The 18,203-nt window shown below is 42.5% G+C and overlaps 2 protein-coding genes across 2 annotated transcripts; both read right to left on the reverse strand.

Moving 5' to 3' along the window:
• Positions 1-383: 383 nt before the first annotated feature.
• On the reverse strand, positions 384-8,684 carry si:ch211-117m20.4 (inactive serine protease PAMR1). The gene is made up of 4 exons (XM_082974380.1): positions 7,895-8,684; positions 7,510-7,659; positions 7,048-7,215; positions 384-6,707 (listed from the first exon to the last, which is right to left on the reverse strand). Exons 1-4 carry the CDS (start codon positions 7,983-7,985, stop codon positions 6,496-6,498), a joined length of 621 nt encoding a protein of 206 aa, XP_082830506.1. The 5' UTR covers positions 7,986-8,684; the 3' UTR covers positions 384-6,495.
• Positions 8,685-8,931: 247 nt separating this feature from the next.
• Positions 8,932-13,817, reverse strand: hinfp (histone H4 transcription factor). Its single transcript, XM_014195821.3, has 9 exons — positions 13,252-13,817; positions 12,811-13,037; positions 12,419-12,530; positions 12,021-12,173; positions 11,825-11,902; positions 11,586-11,706; positions 11,248-11,386; positions 10,872-10,996; positions 8,932-10,627 (listed from the first exon to the last, which is right to left on the reverse strand). Exons 1-9 carry the CDS (start codon positions 13,415-13,417, stop codon positions 10,291-10,293), a joined length of 1,458 nt encoding a protein of 485 aa, XP_014051296.1. The 5' UTR covers positions 13,418-13,817; the 3' UTR covers positions 8,932-10,290.
• Between the last annotated feature and the right edge of the window lie 4,386 nt (positions 13,818-18,203).

Below are 18,203 nucleotides of genomic sequence, written 5' to 3' on the forward strand. Positions count from 1 at the left end.
AGATGAGTATATGCATATGGTACAGCTGACCTATAAAGATGCACTCCTTACATTTGCATAGGAACGATTTCATACTGTTTTTTATAGCGTTGGTGCAATTTTCACAAGTATGTGGTACATTGTCAAAACTCTTAGTACAAAACTCAAAACAGATTATCAAAAAGGCAATTGTTTTGAAACTAAGGACAATATAAATTGACTAAGGACATTACACTAAATCATAGTCACTTTTTCACCAAACTTAAACAGTGTTTCATCTAGAAATACATGTTTGACATTGCAATACAAGTAATTGCCTTTCACAATGCAATGCTCATATTACTTTTGATATGATTCTCTTCTCTTTTGTTAAGACATTTCACCATAACTTAATCTGACTGCTCTTAATTGATGATCACTTAAACTTGTGGTAAACCTTTAGATTTTACATGTACATATTTCTACAGATTGAGAACTAAATAATGAAAATGTCTGAAATAGAAACATGAAAAACATGATACATATATACACACACACTCTTGAACATACTACTATAATTATGAATTTACTTCACAGTAAGTTTAAAAAAAACTGATAGACAGGAACAGATATACTGTATGTAACAAATCAAAGTTTATTGGTTGCGTAAACAGATTAGCTGATGTTACAGCAGTTGCAGTGAAATGCTTCTGTTTCTAGCTCCCACAATGCAGTAATACAACATCCAAATAATCCAGAAAGTCCAAAACAAATAATAAATGCATCCCCTATACATTGAGTGTTCAAAAGACAGTGCTCTTTCCATGACTGATCAGGTAACAGCTATGATCCCTTATTGATGTCACCTAAATCCACTTCAAAATCAGTGTAGCTTATAAAAAATAAAACGTAAATATCACATTTAGATAAGTATTCAGACCCTTTACTCAGTACTTTGTTGAAGCAACTTTGCCAGCGATTACAGACTTGAGTCTTCTTGGGTATGACGCTACAAGCTTGGCACAACTGTATTTGGGGGAGTTTCTCCCATTCTTCTCTGCAGACCCTCTCAAGCTCTGTCAGGTTGGATGGGGAGCGTTGCTGCACAGCTATTTTCAGGTCTCTCCAGAGACGTTCGATCGGGTTCAAGTCCGGGCTCTGGCTGGGCCACTCAAGGACATTGAGACTTGTCCCAAAGCCACTCCTGCGTTGTCTTGGCTGTGTGCTTAGCGTCGTCATCCTGTTGGAAGGTGAACCTTCACCCCAGTCTGAGCTCTTTGGAGCAGATTTTCATCAAGGATCGCTCTGTACTTTGCTCCATTCATCTTTCCCTCGATCCTGACTAGTCTCCCAGTCCCTGAAAAACCGCCATGCTTCACCGTAGGGATGGTGCCAGGTTTCCTCCAGATGTGACGCTTGGTGTTCAGGCCAAAGAGTTCAATCTTGGTTTCATCAGACTAGAGAATCTTGTTTCTCATGATGTGAGAGTCTCGGCGCCTTTTGGCAAACTCCAAGCGGTTTGTCACGTTCCTTTTACTGAGGAGTGGTTTCCGTCTGGCCACTCTACCATAAAGGCCTGATTGGTGGAGTGCTGCAGAGATGGTTGTCCTCCCTGACCAAGGCCTTTCTCCCCCGATTGCGCAGTTTGGCTGGGCAGCTAGCCCTTGGAAGAGCTGGTGGTTCCAAACTTCTTCCATTTAAGAATGATGGAGGCCACTGTTCTTGGGGACATTCAATGCTGCAGAAATGTTTTGGTACCCTTCCCCAGATAAGTGGGGAATCCTTTCTTGGAGCTCTACAGACAATTCCATCTACCCCATGGCTTGGTTTTTGCTCTGACATGCACAGTCAATTGTGGGACCTTATATAGACAGGTGTGTGCCTTTCCAAATCATGTCCAATCAATTGAATTTATCACAGGTGGACTCCAATCAAGTTGTAGAAACATCAAGGATGATCAATGGAAACAGGATGCACCTGAGCTCAATTCAGTCTCATAGCAAATACTTAAGGTATTTCCGTTTTTACATTTTTTTAAATAAATTAGCAAAAAATGTCTAAAAACCTGTTTTCACTTTGTCATAATGGGGTGTTGTGTGTAGATTGCTGAGAATGAAACAAATTATACATTTTAGAATAAGGCTGTAACTTAAGTAAATGTGGAAAAAGTCAATGGGTCTGAATACTTTCCGAAGGCACTGTAAGTGCCTTTGAACGGGGTATGGTAGTAAGTACCAGGCGCACTGGTTTGGAGTATGTCAAGAACTGCAACGCTGCTAGGATTCACGCTCAACAGTTTCCTGTGTGTATCAAGAATGGTCCAGCACCCAAAGGACATGCAGGCCAACTTGACAACTGTGGGAAGGATTGGAGTCAACATGGGCCGGCATCCCTGTGGAACGCTTGACACCTTGTAGAGTCCATGCCCAAAGGATTGAAGCTGTTCTGAAGGCAAAATGGGGTGCAACTCAATATTAGGTAGGAGTACATGTATCCAAAATTAAGCTGCTGGGGTGTTTTTAAATTGGGGGGGGGGGGGGGGGGGTCACACCACTTTACTAAAATTGCACTGGCCAATACAGTACTCTAATACCATGATACAGTATATGCCATTTACGTAAACAGACACTTTTATCCAAAGTGACAACACTCCACAGTTTGGTATGTGACCCCATTGGGAATCGAAGTCACAACTCTGGTGTTGCTAGTGCCATGCTCTTATGAACTGAGCCATGTAAAGGACCACTACAATACATAAGTACCATACAATACTGTAAAATACAATGTAGATGGAAGATGTATGACTGCCATCCCCATAGGCGTACCACTCTCCTTCAGGCCATGGATGAGGCATGCAATGATTTTGATCCAGACCTATGTGAGGCTTGGATTCACCATGCCAAAAGGTTTTTCCCCAAATGCATGAAAAATGAGGATGCTCAAGACAGGTTTGATGCAAACTAGCGCCTGCTAAACAATGTATTTCATTTGATTACATTGTGAAAGATGTCTTCAATGATCACACATGGGATAGAAATGATGGAAATGCGATGTTCAGTCAATTTTAAAATGGGTAGTGCAAGTATATTGCCTAATGAGAAAAGTGTAACGCACTGTAAATTTACAGTACTGTAGCATACTACATACATTCAAAGGTATCTTACATTTTTTGCTATTACATTAACTGGTTGTTAAAATAATTTGTCATTATGTTGTGTTTTGGTGATTAAATGGAGGTGGAGGTGTGGTATGTCTCCCCTAAAAAAATGAATGAACAATGAAAGCTTTTGAACAGAAGACTGGCTGCGTTACAAATGTTAAGTTTGGAGTTCTGTCCTAAGAGTTCTGAAAATTCACCACATAACACTTGTGAAAATAGTACCAAAGCGATAAAAAAAAAGAACTAAGAAACTGTGTTGCAGCGGTTTCCAAGCCTTTGATGTTGGGACTGCAGCAACACCATGTGGTTATTATAGATATTAAAACACAGTCATGGGTTACTTTGAGATTGTTGACATTGAGCACAACACAGCAATGCTAGGAAAAGCTTTAACAACAATATATTCCGTTTTGGCCAGTATTGAAACTCTGGATTCTGGAAAACTGCAGAAAAACATGTTTCAACAATACAGTTATTGCAAAGCCTTCAGAAATCAACTGCTAATTTGATCAAGGAAATTCATGCATTAAGAATAGAGCAGAAAGCTCCCCGAGGTTCTATCTGAGGAAGGATTAAGTCCACTTAGTGTCCATTATCTCCAGGCCACCATGACACCTGAGGGGAACACGGGGTCAGAGGGCGAAGGCAGATCATTACTCAACGTCAATGCCGGTTTCCGCTTTATTATATCAATGACAAGCCAACACATCACTTTTTCCATTCACAACATGCTTGTAGAATGGCCTTGTGAAAAGTTATTTAAATGGAGAAAAAGGGAACATTTGAAAGAAAAGCCATTTTCTTAGGCGCAGTCTTGATTTGTCATACGCGTGAGTTCTTAAAGAGCGTGCTGACCTTATTCCACAATGCCTTTTGCTGAATGGATAAATAAGAAACATAAACCATGGCAACATGGGGCTGGAATGTGCTCAAACTGAGATCACTGGGGTCAGGTTCAGTAGTAGAAGTGCTCTTGTGCATGTAACAAAGCAAGAGACGTCTGGATTGAGATGCAGGTAGAATCATCATAACGCCACCAAGACTTACAACTCTCCTCTCTGTGGCTCTTCTGCAGCTGTTGATACTGGGGACACTCGCACAGGGAGGTGAGTTCCAATTATATTTATTGTGTGCTCTGACATATTACAGTTATAGTGCCACATTCACATCTATATATTGTGTTGCTATAGGTCGTGTCCTGCAAACAGTATCGCTCATTTCTGTTGATTGAATATGAAAGTAAATGTCTGCGTACACATTAAACTGTCACTAATACTACATAATACCATTACTTGTCTTTAAGTTATGGTTATCATTGTTTCATATTGAACACTAAAGAGAGTACATACCCACTTGAAGGGTCATAATAAGCCTTCATTATCTTGGGTTCTTGTTGCATCTTGTAGGTCCAGTGAGGGTGGCAGTGCCTATCAGGCTGTCTGTGTGAGAGTGAGCTGTCCAATGGAGAATTGGTTGGTCAGGTCTACTCCAGCTCTGTGGTGGAAGGGGGAGTACTATTGGGGCCCATGAGGAGACTGGAGGACACAGACCACGACTTTAAGTAAGGAACATTGGTCAGTATTAGCATCATTATTAACACTAATCACTAATTTAAATACATTTTATTAGACAGAGAAGTCTAAGTAATCTATTGTATAATCATACATTTTCAGGCTTAATTCTTATCAATTTTACAATTACATACTTCCAGAAATCAAAATCAATTTCTCTTATCAAAATGTTCTACGGTATGGTCAGGCATCATAGCCTATCCTGCCTTGTTGTGCATGATGAACTTACACTTGTTGCTCTCCATTTAATAGGTTCACAGGGAAGGGAAAGAGTTACCCAGACTTTGGGCTGCCCCTGGAGCGTGTGAATTGAGTGGCTGGAAACGAGGCCAATCAGACCTCCTGGGAGCTACTGTCAGAGTCCTCTGGGGTTCAGACCAGGATGGATGCAGGTTGGTGTGGGTCTAAAACAGTGCTTATGAATCATCTCTTATTCTTCTGTTCTCCCTGTATGTACAACGCTATTGTATTCTATTCCATTCTGTGTGTAATAAGCAGTTGTTAGCATAGCATTACTAAGACAAAATAATGTTTGACTTGGTCATGTTCATTTCATTGCAGGAGTTGGCTGCTACAAACCCAAAGAAAAACATATCCTGAGGCTCAGCTCTTGATCTAAACCACATAATTAAATAGATTGGATTCAAAATAGAATTAATCTAAATCCCTATGGTCTAAACACAGAGTTGGATTTATAGGACAATGACAAATCATCAACAACTAACATTGTTAGTGAGGAAGCACCTTTGACTTTGGACAACCATCTACATCTTAAAAGCAATACAGACAGTCCAACCAATGGCTGTAACATAAGGAGAAATGAAGATACACTTTGTTAATATTGTATATCCCATCCATTTAGAAATACACATTGCATATTATGCATTCCAAGCTATCTCCACATGCAGTATAGTAAACATGCTGTTAGATGGTTGAACCTGGTCCTCCTCTCTGACTTCCACCGACACCTCTACTCTCCTCTGGACTGCGGTGGGTAACAAGATTAAGGTCTCAGCTCAACAACTAGCTCATTCTAGGTTCCAGGACAGATTGAATGAGCAGGTTGAGCTAAAGGACAACTCGTTAATCCCAACAGAACCTCTACACTCGGAGAGGCCTCCCCCTCTACCGTCAAAACTGTTCATATAGGCTGCATGATGAGTCCTTTATGTAGTCAGGGAGTTTGTTTAGGAAACTGAGGAAAAGTAGTGTCTTCGCCTCCATTGTGTTCTATACGTTAACCCTATGAGGTTGTTGAGGTCAGGACCGCAGTCTCTGGCGACGGACTGTTGTTAGTTCCACAGAGATGTCTCTCTAGGTTTCCCTTTCATCCTCCTGACAGCAGATGAAGCAGCAATAGTCCGATGAGGATTCGAGCATTCCGATTGAGATTCCAATGAGGATCTGTGATGTTAGGCTGTTCACTGATATTTCTTGTGATGTTTTGGAATACATATTCTAGTCACTCAATAGTGGAATTTGTCCGTCTTTTAACCTAAAGATGCTTGAAGATAAAATACATTGTGGGGAAGTGTTTGTTGTGTGGGCCAAAGATTTTAGAACTTGTGAAATATGAATGGGTTACCTTAAGTTGGATATAAACACGTTGTGAACAAATGTAATGCTAACAAATTATTAACCACACTCTAGAGTATACATTTTTCAAGAACTCAAACTCACACCCATTCCATCCATCCATTGAAACCAGCTAATCTGGTTTAACTTCATTGCCTGCCAGTTGACATGTCCAGTTATTTAGCCATCGTCAGTCAATGGACTGTACCACTCAAGGGCGTAAAATGTTTACTACTTACCACAGGCGATGTGGCAATCACACAGGCACGTGTCACAGCGGGTGAACCAGCGCTTCCAGTCAGGATTCATCTTCCTGCAGTTGTCCATGCCGTAGCAGCCCTGCTTAAGAGGCCCCATGTAGGACTTAAGGGGACAGGTGGAGGAGCAGGTAGCTGTTTCTAGCTCCTTCTCAGTGATCTCCACACGGCCCTGACGACACACCCCTGGCCCAGGGAGAGAAGGGGGACAGGGGTAGAGGGGATGGGGTGTGGAGGAGCAGTGACATGAGGTGGAGGTGAGAGAAGGAAAGAAAAGGTAAAGGACTTAATGTAGTACGATAGTGAGTGTACTAAAATGTGTGTTCCCTGAGGTGTTAAGGCAAAATTAATGGTGATCAATAAGCCTGTATGAACAAACAGGCTACTCACTGAGACTACTGTGAGCTGGCTACATTCACACAATGACATCGAACGCTACTTCTTCACACCTACAGGGAGTAGTGACGTGTAGTGGAGGCAAATTACTGGGGTGTTTGATCACTATTGAACAAAATGGGCAACTCACTGAGACAGGAGGGTTTGGGGGTCCAGCCTCCATTGGATTGGCAGGCTCGGGCAGGGTCCCCCACCAATAGGAAGCCAGAGCGACAGGCGTACCGGACAACTGAGCCCACCCACCAGTCGTTCCCGTACACCATCCCGTTATAGTCCACATCAGGCCTCCCACAGTTCACTGAACCACACAGGACAGAACAAACACCATAGAACAAGAGCAAACAGGACAAACAGAGCATGCGCAAAGTAGAGAATAATCCACATGACTAATATACTGTATGAGAAGATAAAAGGTAGTACAATGCATTTCCAATTTTAGTTTGATACATTTCAGTATACTGACAAATTCATTCATTTCCTGCTGTTAAGGAAAATACAATTTGATGGAATTTTTATGTAATTATTGTGAATGTGCTACACTACAGTGAGAGAGCAGGGTACGACAGATACAGGTTACACGTGTGAGTGGTACCTCTGCAAAGGGATTTATAGCCAAACCAGCAGCAGTCAGAGTCCCCACAGCGATCTTTCTTCAGTTCCTGGTGTCTCCCCTTACAACCTCCCATACAGATGGGGGCTGTGCCTGACCAGTAGGTGTCATCCACAGGTTCTGGAGTCACACCTGAATCAGATCAGTTCCATCAGATAATATACACCAAGTCACCTGTCAAATCTGAATGAATCATTTCAATTTCATCAGATTACATACATTCTGGAGTTGACTTAAGTCACTTTGGATAAGACAAATCGCTAAATGACTAAAATGTATGTACTGAACCAAGGGTAAACCTCACGAAAGTTAGGCACTTTCATTCAATAACCATCCCGAGTAATACTGTTCTAGTAAAATATCTTACCGCTACCTTCCTCCTCCATTAACTCAGGCAGCTGTGTGAATACCCCGTGTGAGGACCCCAGGAGCAATAGCAGCAGTGAGTACAGTCTCATGGCTGCCTGTCTTCGGTTCCTCAGTAGCAGTCTCTACAAGCAGGAGAGGTAAACACCTCTCACAGCTTAGTTCTGAACCAAAGAAAAAACATGCATGGATGTTAATGAGTTTATCTTCAAACTTCCACTTAAATCTCCATAAAAAGGCACAGAAGCATGCTTAGTAGTCTTCAGGTGTTCTGCATGATCTCCATCTGCAGAAGGGTCCAGAGATAGCGACAGAGTAAGGAAGCAGAGCACAGTGAGTGCTGCTTACACTAAGCTCCTAGGACTGGTTAATCTTTTAAACACAGCTAACAACAACCCATCCACTACTACTACCACCACCACAGATATAATACTGTGTGCTGTGCTTACACAGAATCATAGCATGGGTTGCAGATATATTCATGTACATTATACAGTTTTGTATGGATGTGCAATTGTAGTGTATAAGAAACGGAGGCGAGAAATAACAAGATATTGTTATAAGAATGGCTTTCTTGAGTGCATTGCAATAGCTGCACGACGGCTGCAGACTTACTAAAGAAAAAAGTATTGATTCCATCTCTGCCGTTGAATAGAGTGGCAACAATCAAGAGCCTCTGAACATCCCATTTCAGTCCTGTACATAGCCTCTCTGTGTCTGCCAGTCTTGTCCATCATTGGAGGAAGTGTCTGACGGGCAACAAGCCGGATGTAAGAACACCACTAAGTGGATTAGATTCTAGGCCAGAGAATGCGCTCTCTTTCACACCATGCACACACAGGCACGCACACGCAGTAAATCTATTTCTGTAGGATAATTAAGTGCAAAATATAGATAAGTATTATACACAACGTTCTGCTTCACTTGATACAGAATCATCAGTTCACATCTACATGCAATGTCCTGAAATTTGCATCAAACTAAATATAGAAGCTCGAAATGGTGAGTGACAGCAATGCAAAATACGATACAAGCCAATAAAAAGCACAATCTGTTTATTGCGCAGAACAAAATACAAATGTCAAATCAAACAGCTGAGGGGTATAATAAAAAGCAGGATCAATGAGTTAGCCAGCCAACTTAGATAAACAACCAGCAATAACTATTGATTTTCTGGTTCAACACTTTTTATTTTACTTGAATCAATTGTGTTCCCAACACATTTTTGTTGTAGCGCTGGACAAGCACACCCGATTCAACTAATCATCAAACCCTCAATGAGTTGAATTAGAGGAAATTCTCCAGAGCAACAACAAAATCGTGTGTTGTTGGGTGTATTCGAGGACTGGAGTTGGAAAACACTGAATTAAGGCGTCCGCATGCTTCCCAGCCAAAACAATTTGGCAGAGTTCGCGCATATATTAAGATGATATTTTGTGACATTTTTGGTTCGTTTTGGACTTCAGGAGAGTTTTTTCAGCTGTTCGGTCACAAAAACAATTCTGGAGGAAAGCCGAAGTTCACACCCATTTGTCTGTGATTGGTCAACAGTATGGATTCTTGAATAGTCTGTTGTCATTCAACGAGAGACGACTCATTTTCACGCACATTTTTTCCTTTGAAAAATACTGCACCAAACATCTTAGTTTGATGTAAAAATTGCGCGACTAAGATCTCTTCGTCAAAAACATCAAGATTAATGACAGATTTCTTGAGTCATCTTAGATTAATTCTGATTAGACAAATTGTCGCTTTCTTTTCTCATTTTTCAAGCAAAGGTCATTTAAGGGAGTATACGAGCACACTCATTCGGCTAGCCAAGTTTGGCTAGGTGCCAGCCAAACTGAAGCATGCTGACGCCTTTAGACCAACCCATGTCAAACTTTAAAAAATAAAAAAAAGATATAACAAGTTATATAAGACTACTTAGTCAGCTGGCTAACTCATTGATCCTGCTTTATAGTATATCCCTATGAAGTCCATTCAGCTCAGCTCAAAGTTGTTCATAATGCAAAACATAGCAACTGTCTTGGTCTCCAACAATGGCAGATCAGACGTTGGAAAACAACTCTTCAGTCCAAGAAATCACATCCACAATATCAACTCCATATCTTCTGACAGAGTGCTATGAGGAGTGTGGGCCCTGCAGTGAGGGCAGCTAAGGCCAGTCCTGCTGGTTAAATCCCAATATTTAGGAGCCACTGTTCACTTCAATCCATACTGTGAATCCTTGAAGAGTTCCCCCTCCTCATCCTCAGTAGACAGGTGTGCTCAAAAAACAGTAAAGCTCTCCCATCCTTCCCTTAGTCCTGGTACCTCTGTGCTGTGTCACTGCTCAGTATCTCAGAGGAACAAGCCATTAGATGAGCAGCATGTCTATGTGAGGGGTTGTAGTGGTTATACTACCTGCATGCCCAGCTGCTGAGCAGTGTCCTGTAGCTGCAGGATCACAGTGTCCTCCCCTGCCTGAGACGAGTCCCCCCCAGTCAAATCATAGAACACACCCTCTCCCTGCTCCCCCTCCAACAGCACCCCTCTCAGCTCCACCTGTACCTCCGTGGAGTGTGCTACTACCCTGGCATCCTCCCCAGGCCCCAGGATATCTGTCCGGGCAGCGTCCTCCCCCTCCCCCTCGTGGCCCTCCGGTCTCTCTCTCATCAGTTGCTCGGTCAGCTCCACGCTCTCATAGCGGATCAGCTGCAGACGCATGAAGCCGTCCTCATGCTCCCTATACCTGGGAGAGAGAAGGAAGACAGAGGTGTTAGCCAGAAGACCAAAATCATGCCCGAACGATGCTCAAGACTTTCTCATTCACCAAGTAATGATTCTGGAGTCAAACTACTTACATTGAATGAGGCCTTGTTAATACAGACCATCTCCAAATAAACATGCTGTTGGATGCAATCTCAAACACATGCACTTCAGAATTGGTTGTCCTAGTATGCTGGCTATAAATGTTACGCTTGCTGTGTTGGTACCTGAATCGGGGGTGTCCAGGGGGCCATTTGAACTGGTGCTTCTTGCGGAGGTGGGCAGTGAGGTTGTTTCCCCTAGTGAAGCACTGCTCACAGACATGACACTTGTAGCGAGCCACAAAATCGCCCTGAGTCATCAACACAAAAATCAAACATCTTAGAAAACGGGTCACGCAAAGTTTTGGAATTGATCACAATGAATAGAGTTGTTTTTTCATGCCTGACTTAACATATAGAGCTGACACAAACCGTACTGGGCTGGCTTCATATTGTCCTTTTCAGCACATTTCCACCAACTATGATGGACGCATAACCAGGCCAGCCCAGCACAGTGCAGCAGTGTAAAAAGGGTAAACATTTGTAAATCTCCCTAACTCACCTCATGTACTTTCTTGTAGTGGTTCTTGATGGAGTGCAGTGAGCGTGTGGTGTAGTCACAGTTGGTGAAGTCACAGCGATAGGCCGGCTCAGTGCTGTGGGTGTCCAGGTGTTTACGAAGGTCGATCAGGTTCTTACAGCTGAGGAGAGATACACACACCACAGGAAAGACGGGTTAGGATGGGTTCTGCCTATACTATCGTTAACACTTGCACACACTAAACAGGTACTCCTTTAATATAATTCACTTTCATAATATTGAAATGGATGGTGTTGGCTTATATTACTGACCGGGAGTCCTGGGCATTACCTAAGTATTTGTCTAATTTATTAACCTACCTGTACTCGCAGTATTCACAGCTGTAAGGCTTCTCGTTGCTATGGCGGAACTTTATGTGGTTCCGCAGTGATGAGGGGGACGGGCAGGTCATGTCACACAATGGACACTTGTAGTGATTTACTAACAGCAGAGAAGGAGAGAGAAGAAGAAAAAAAGATACAGATCAGAGCACAGTACTACTGGGCATCAAACGACAGCAACGTGTAATAGAAATACAAAGGGAGTTCAAGGGACTGACCATGATTCCTCATGTGGTCCCTCAGTAGTCTCTCCGTTGCAAAGCGTTTGGAGCAGTGGGAGCACTGGAACCTCTGACCTAGGAGAGACAAGGGACCACAGACACAAAGTTATGGGGTCCCTTGTGTTACTGGGTTATACTCCACAATGTTAGCAAAGCCATTAATCCAATCCACCCCTGACCTTCCCCCTCTCACCCTCGATGGTGGTCTGCCGTCTGATGTGGTCAAAGAACTTGGTGTTGTTGGCGAACATCCCTCCACAGATTGGGCAGGCCACAACCTTCTCCCCAGTGTGGCTCCGCAGGTGCTCCCGCAGCTTAAAACGCCCTTTAAACATGGCCTCGCAGTCTGGAGAAAAGTCAGGGGGAAATAAGTACGGGTGATACTCTCAGTAGCAGTTACACTCTGGTTCCAGGTCACATGACATCGGCAATAACCTGCTTTCACCTATTTTATCCACCCTCAATTCCAAAAGAATCAAAAACCCCACATCCTTCAATTGAAACATACAGACACCTCTGTTTCTCCTGAAAAGTTGTAAACTAGCCTGTGTTATTCACTGCTGCCATTTTTACAGGGGTCAGTGGACTCACCCTTCCAGCCACAGCGCACCAAGAGCTCCTTATCAGCAGAGGGTACATCCATACACATACTATGCATCTCCACATGGCGGTAGAACCACTCTGGGTTGGCAAGGGAGGGTTGCTGCAATCACATACACACAAAAACATGTTGCTCTCATAGTAATGAACTTATTAAGACCAACAAATGTGTGAAAACTTCACCACTTAAACTGATATGGTTAGAATGGGTCCACTTGAATAGATTTGAGCCCATCTAAATGAAAGAGTTGTGTGTGTGTGTGTGTGTGTGTTTTTGTGCCGGACTGTTCACGTCCCTGGTCTATGCCCGGCTTAATGCTATGTCTGTCTGTCCACAAGCTTCACATCTAAGCTAGATATAACCCACACCAACAGTGTCTCACCTCACATTGCTCCCACTGGCAGATGAAGTTGTCTGTGATGTCTGGCACGATGTTGCGGTTGTGGAGGCCAATGGTGCAGGTACCGATGCCGGGCTGGGCCTTGAGTACCCCCTGGCCCCACTGCTTCAGCTTGGTGTGGTAACAGTGGAAATAGACGTGGCGCTTAAATTCCTCAGCATTCTCCACAGAGCAGAACCCACAATCTTTCCATAGACAGCTGTGCTCCTCTAGTGACATAAAACGAACAAGACACATGCACATGGCATTGTACAACATGAGTGTCTTCCACAATAGCCTTTGATAGCTACTTTATCTCAAATAAAATGAAAGGTTTGACTTTTCCTCTCTTATGTATTGTATCTCTCACACAGAGCGTCACTCCACGTCGGAGGTACAGTGGCTGTGAAAAGAGAGTAATCCATGCTCCCCTTGCCCGCTCACCAAATGAGTAATTTCCCCCGTCCTCTATGTCCAGCGCCTTGAGGTGACCCTCCACATGATCGCAGAACTCCTGCATCCGATCGAACGACTCTTGGCAGGACCCCCACTCACACGCCAACTCCAGTGGCGAGTCCTCTTTTCTCGCCCGTTTGCTTGCAGGAGGCATCGAATCTCACACTATTACGTTCACATGAACGGTCGTGTCTAACACGCAAAAAGCTAACCTTATATGGAAACGAAAACGTCCTTGCCAACAAACGGTAGCTGAACTAGGAATTAGCAAATTAGCTAAATAACGGCAGTAGTATCCACGTGTGACAACGTTATGATATCGTGTTGAAAAGTAATGTAGCTAGCAAGAAACGATTTTAATGAAACATCGAAAACACAATTGCTCAATTATTTAGACTAGAAAGAATAACCAAATATACAATTGAACTAGCTAACCTGGATGTTGTTAGACAAATGTTTCGCGATGAGTTACTGAGCTCCTATCAGAAACCTTCACCTTCTTCTTCGTTGGAATTGGGTTGGCGGATCGCATTCTACTTTCAAGGTGCATACATCGCCAGCTACTGTACTGGAGTGTAAGGCCAGTCAAGGCCTAACTACATTAAATTCTCCTGTTCCACTACACCACTTCCCTCCCGTTTCCTCCCCCCACTCAGTGGTGACCCATCATTCAGGGCAGGTGGGGCGTTTTGAGGCCCACATTTTCAGCAAAAATAAATAAAACAAAAAACAATTGGCATTAACACGTCACATATCAGTTTGCAAACCATGTAAAAAATGATATATATATATCATTGAGTTAATAAAACCATTTTTGTTTTCTTGAGTAAGGTAGCTCCAAAATGCAGGTGTTTCAGCCAAGCTCAGTGCTTTCTGTGGTGGTGGGGCAAGCCAGCAGAAAATACGGAGCGTTGCGCCATGATTGGCTCAGTGCTCTGTCACTCATGGGGACACTACGTCACCTCGAAGTCTAAGGGTAAACTATGGAAATTCTAGCCCTTTGGGTGCTGCCATAGAGTTACATTTGAAGTGCCCATCCAAGAAAGCTCAAGGTCATTGATAAAGAAGGCTCACGGTCGTTATATGATAAAATGAAGTCAAATCACGTTATATGTACAGTAGCTTTGATTGGACTGAACATGTCAACATCATACTTTCAAAATCTTAGCTAGCAGTCATCATCATGAATCAAGTCGAGAATCTACTGGCAAATCATTTTCAGTCCTTGTCGTATGAATATAAATAATGAAGAGAAATGGCAGATAAAATGTATTGGTGCTCATCAGCCATTGGACATAAACATTACACAACAAGTTGAAAATTGCAAATTCAATAATGCGTGGTTTGGAAGGAAGTGAGCACAGCACAACAAAGTGAGTCCAAAAATGTATTGCATGCTGCTGCATACATTATGTAATATGCCAGGGATATATGTACAGTTGAAGTAGGAATTTTACATACACTTAGGTTGGAGACATTAAAACTCGTTTTTCAACCACTCCACACATTTCTTGTTAACTAACTATAGTTTTGGCAAGTCGGTTAGGACATCTACTTTGTGCATGACACAAGTACATTTTCCAACAATAGTTTACAGATGGATTATTTCACTTATAATTCACTGTACCACAATTCCAGTGGGTCAGAAGTTTACATACACTAAATTGACTGTGCCTTTAAACAGATTAGAAAATTGCAGAAAATGATGTCATGGCTTTAGAAGTTTCTGATAGGCTAATTGACATAATTTGAGTCAACTGGAGGTGTAACTGTGGATGTACTTCAAGGCCTACCTTCAAACTCAATGCCTCTTTGCTTGACATGGAAAAATCAAAAGAAATCAGCCAAGACCTCAGAAAAAAAATGGTAGACCTCGACAAGTCTGGTTCATCCTTGGGAGCAATTTCCAAACGCCTGAAGGTACCACATTCATCTGTACAAACAATAGTACGCAAGTATAAACACCATGGGAACACGCAGCGGTCATACTGCTCAAGAAGGAGATGCGTTCTGTCTCCTAGAGATGAGTGCAAATCAATCCCAGAACAACAGCAAAAGGCCTTGTAAAGATGCTGGAGGAAACAGGTACAAAAGTATCTATATCCACAGTAAAACGAGTCTTATATCGACATAACCTGAAAGGCCGCTCAGCAAGGAAGAAGCCACTGCTCCAAAACCGCCATAAAAAAGCCAGACTACAGTTAGCAACTGCACATGGGGACAAAGATTGTACTTTTTGGAGAAATGTCTCTTCTGTAGAAGAGACAGAAATGCTTATGGGGGAGGTGTTGCTGTATATATTCAGAGCCATATCCCTGTAATGCTTAGAGAAGATCTTATGTCAAGTGTTATTGTAGTCTTGTGCTTTCAGGTTCACCTGGCACATCTAAAGCCTTTGCTTTTGGGTGTTGCTATAGGACACCAAGTTCTTACAGTCAGCATCTAAATAATATGTGTGAGATTTTTGATAGTGTATGTGATGCAAACAGGGAGGTCTACTTTCTTGGGGACCTGAATATTGAATGGTTTTCATCAAGCTGTCCACTCGAGGAAGCTTCTCACTGTAACCAGTGCCTGTAATCTGGTTCAGGTTATTAATCAACCTAACCAGGATGTTTACAACACTACAGGAACAAGATCATCCACATGTATTGATCACATTTTTACTAATACTGTAGAACTTTATTCTGAAGCTCTATCCATACAAATTGAATGTAGTGATCACAATATAGTGGCTATATCCAGGAAGGTAATTTGGCTACCCAACAAAAGGGTTAAAGCGGCCTTTACTGGTTCTAACAGTAGACATATCAGAGGCATACCACCCTGCATCCCACTGCTGGCTTGCTTCTGAAGCTAAGCAGTGTTGGTCCTGGTCAGTCCCTGGATGGGAGACCAGATGCTGTTGGAAGTGGTGTTGGAGGGCCAGTAGGAGGCACTCTTTCCTCTGGTCTAAAAAATGCCCTGTGTAGGGTGCTGTCTTTTGGATGGGATGTTAAACAGGTGTCCTGACTCTCTGAGGTCATTAAAGATCCCATTGCACTTATTGTAAGAGTAGGGGTGTTAACCCTGGTGTCCTGGCTAAATTCCCAATCTGGCCCTCATAACATCACGGCCACCTAATCATCCCCAGCTTACAATTGGCTCATTCATCCCCTGAAACTATTCCCCAGGTTGTTGCTGTAAATGAGAATGTGTTCTCAGTCAACTTACCTGGTAAAATAAATAAATGCCAGCGCTTAGCAAAATGTTTGAAAAAATGGTGTTTGACCAAATACAATGCTATTTCTCGGTGAAAAAATTAACAACAGACTTTCAGCATGCTTTTAGAGAAGGGCACTCAACATGTACTGCAATGACACAAATGACTGATGATTGGTTGAAAAATTTGATAATAAGATTGTGGGAGCTGTACTGTTAGATCGTGGATTCAGAGCTATCTATCTAATAGATCTCAGATAGTTTTCTTTAATGGAAGCATCTCTAATGTCAAACATGTAAATTGTTGTGTACCGCAGGGCAGCTCTCTAGGCCATCTACTCTTTTCTATTTATTTTTTTACCAGTGACCTGCCACTGGCATTAAACAAAGCATGTGCGTTCATGTATGCCGATGACTCAACCATATACGCATCAGCAACCACAGCGAATGAAGTTATTGAAACCCTCAACAAAGAGTTGCAGTCTGTTTTGGAATGGGTGGTCAGTAATAAACTGGTCCTGAACATCTCTAAAACTAAGAGCATTGTGTTTGGTACAAATCATTCCTTTAGTTCTAGACTTCAGCTGAACCTGGTAATGAATGGTGTGGCTGTTGAACAAGTTGAGGAGACTCACTTACTTGGTTTTACCTTAGATTGTAAACTGTCATCGTCAAAACATATACTGTCGATTTAATGATTGTAAAGATGGGGAGAGGTCTGTCCGTAATAAAGAGAGGCTCTGCTTTTTTGACACTACACTCCACAATGCAAGTCCTGCAGACTCTAGTTTTATATTTTATCAGACATGCAACCAGGGCTTTTCACAGTCCCCAGGTTCAGAACAAATTCAAGGAAACGTACAGTATTATAAAGAGTCATGAGTGCATGGAACTCCCTTCCATCTTATATTGCGCAAGTGAACAGCAGACCTGGTTTCAAAAAAACAAATAAAGCAACACCTCACGGCACAACTCCTCTCCACCATGTGACCTACTTGTTGTGTGTATGTACTGACATATTCTGAAATATGTAAATTGTAAAGTATTTTGTCTGTAATGTCTTTTTCGTTATGTGTCGGACCCCAGTAAGACTAGCTGTCGCTAATGGGGATTCTAATACATCAAATCAAAATCACATAGATTCTAATTTTAAATGTAATTTCACTAACCATGCTGTTGGTGGCGGTGACGCACCATCCTCTCTGGCACAATTCAACCTGTCTGAGCTCATATGTCTCACAGTGACTGTGGCATGAGACGGTATCTGCTGGAGCTAGACCCTATTGGGACCGCCTGCCTGTCTGCCTTTCGGACAACGACTCCCAATGTCCCAAAGCCCAGACTATGTTAGGGCGGAGTCAAAACCATCTCGTCATTATATACAGTATTTCCAAAGACAGTACCAAAGATTTTAACTAACCCAAGATGGACCACAGCCTGTCGTTTCAAATGGGAACAAATTATTCATATTGGGCAGAACAAGCAAGGAGGGGGGCAGAGCCAAGCAAGAGCTAGCGAGATCCTATTGGCGGTTCTAGCATGTATTTGCTTATTTTCATCAGGGAACACCTACTCAATGAAGTGAGCATGTGCAATAACTAAATTCGCCCTTGCATTCCTAAACAACGCAATTTTTTACAACTTTGGAAAAGGGTCAAAATCTATGAACTGTCCACTCTGTTCGTAACCAATTTGAGTTTTGGGAACAGAAAACTGTGTTGAGATAAAATGTTTCATTG

The sequence above is a fragment of the Salmo salar genome, chromosome 04 (assembly GCF_965601325.2).
Source record: "Salmo salar chromosome 04, fSalSal1, whole genome shotgun sequence".
Taxonomy (NCBI): domain Eukaryota; kingdom Metazoa; phylum Chordata; class Actinopteri; order Salmoniformes; family Salmonidae; genus Salmo; species Salmo salar.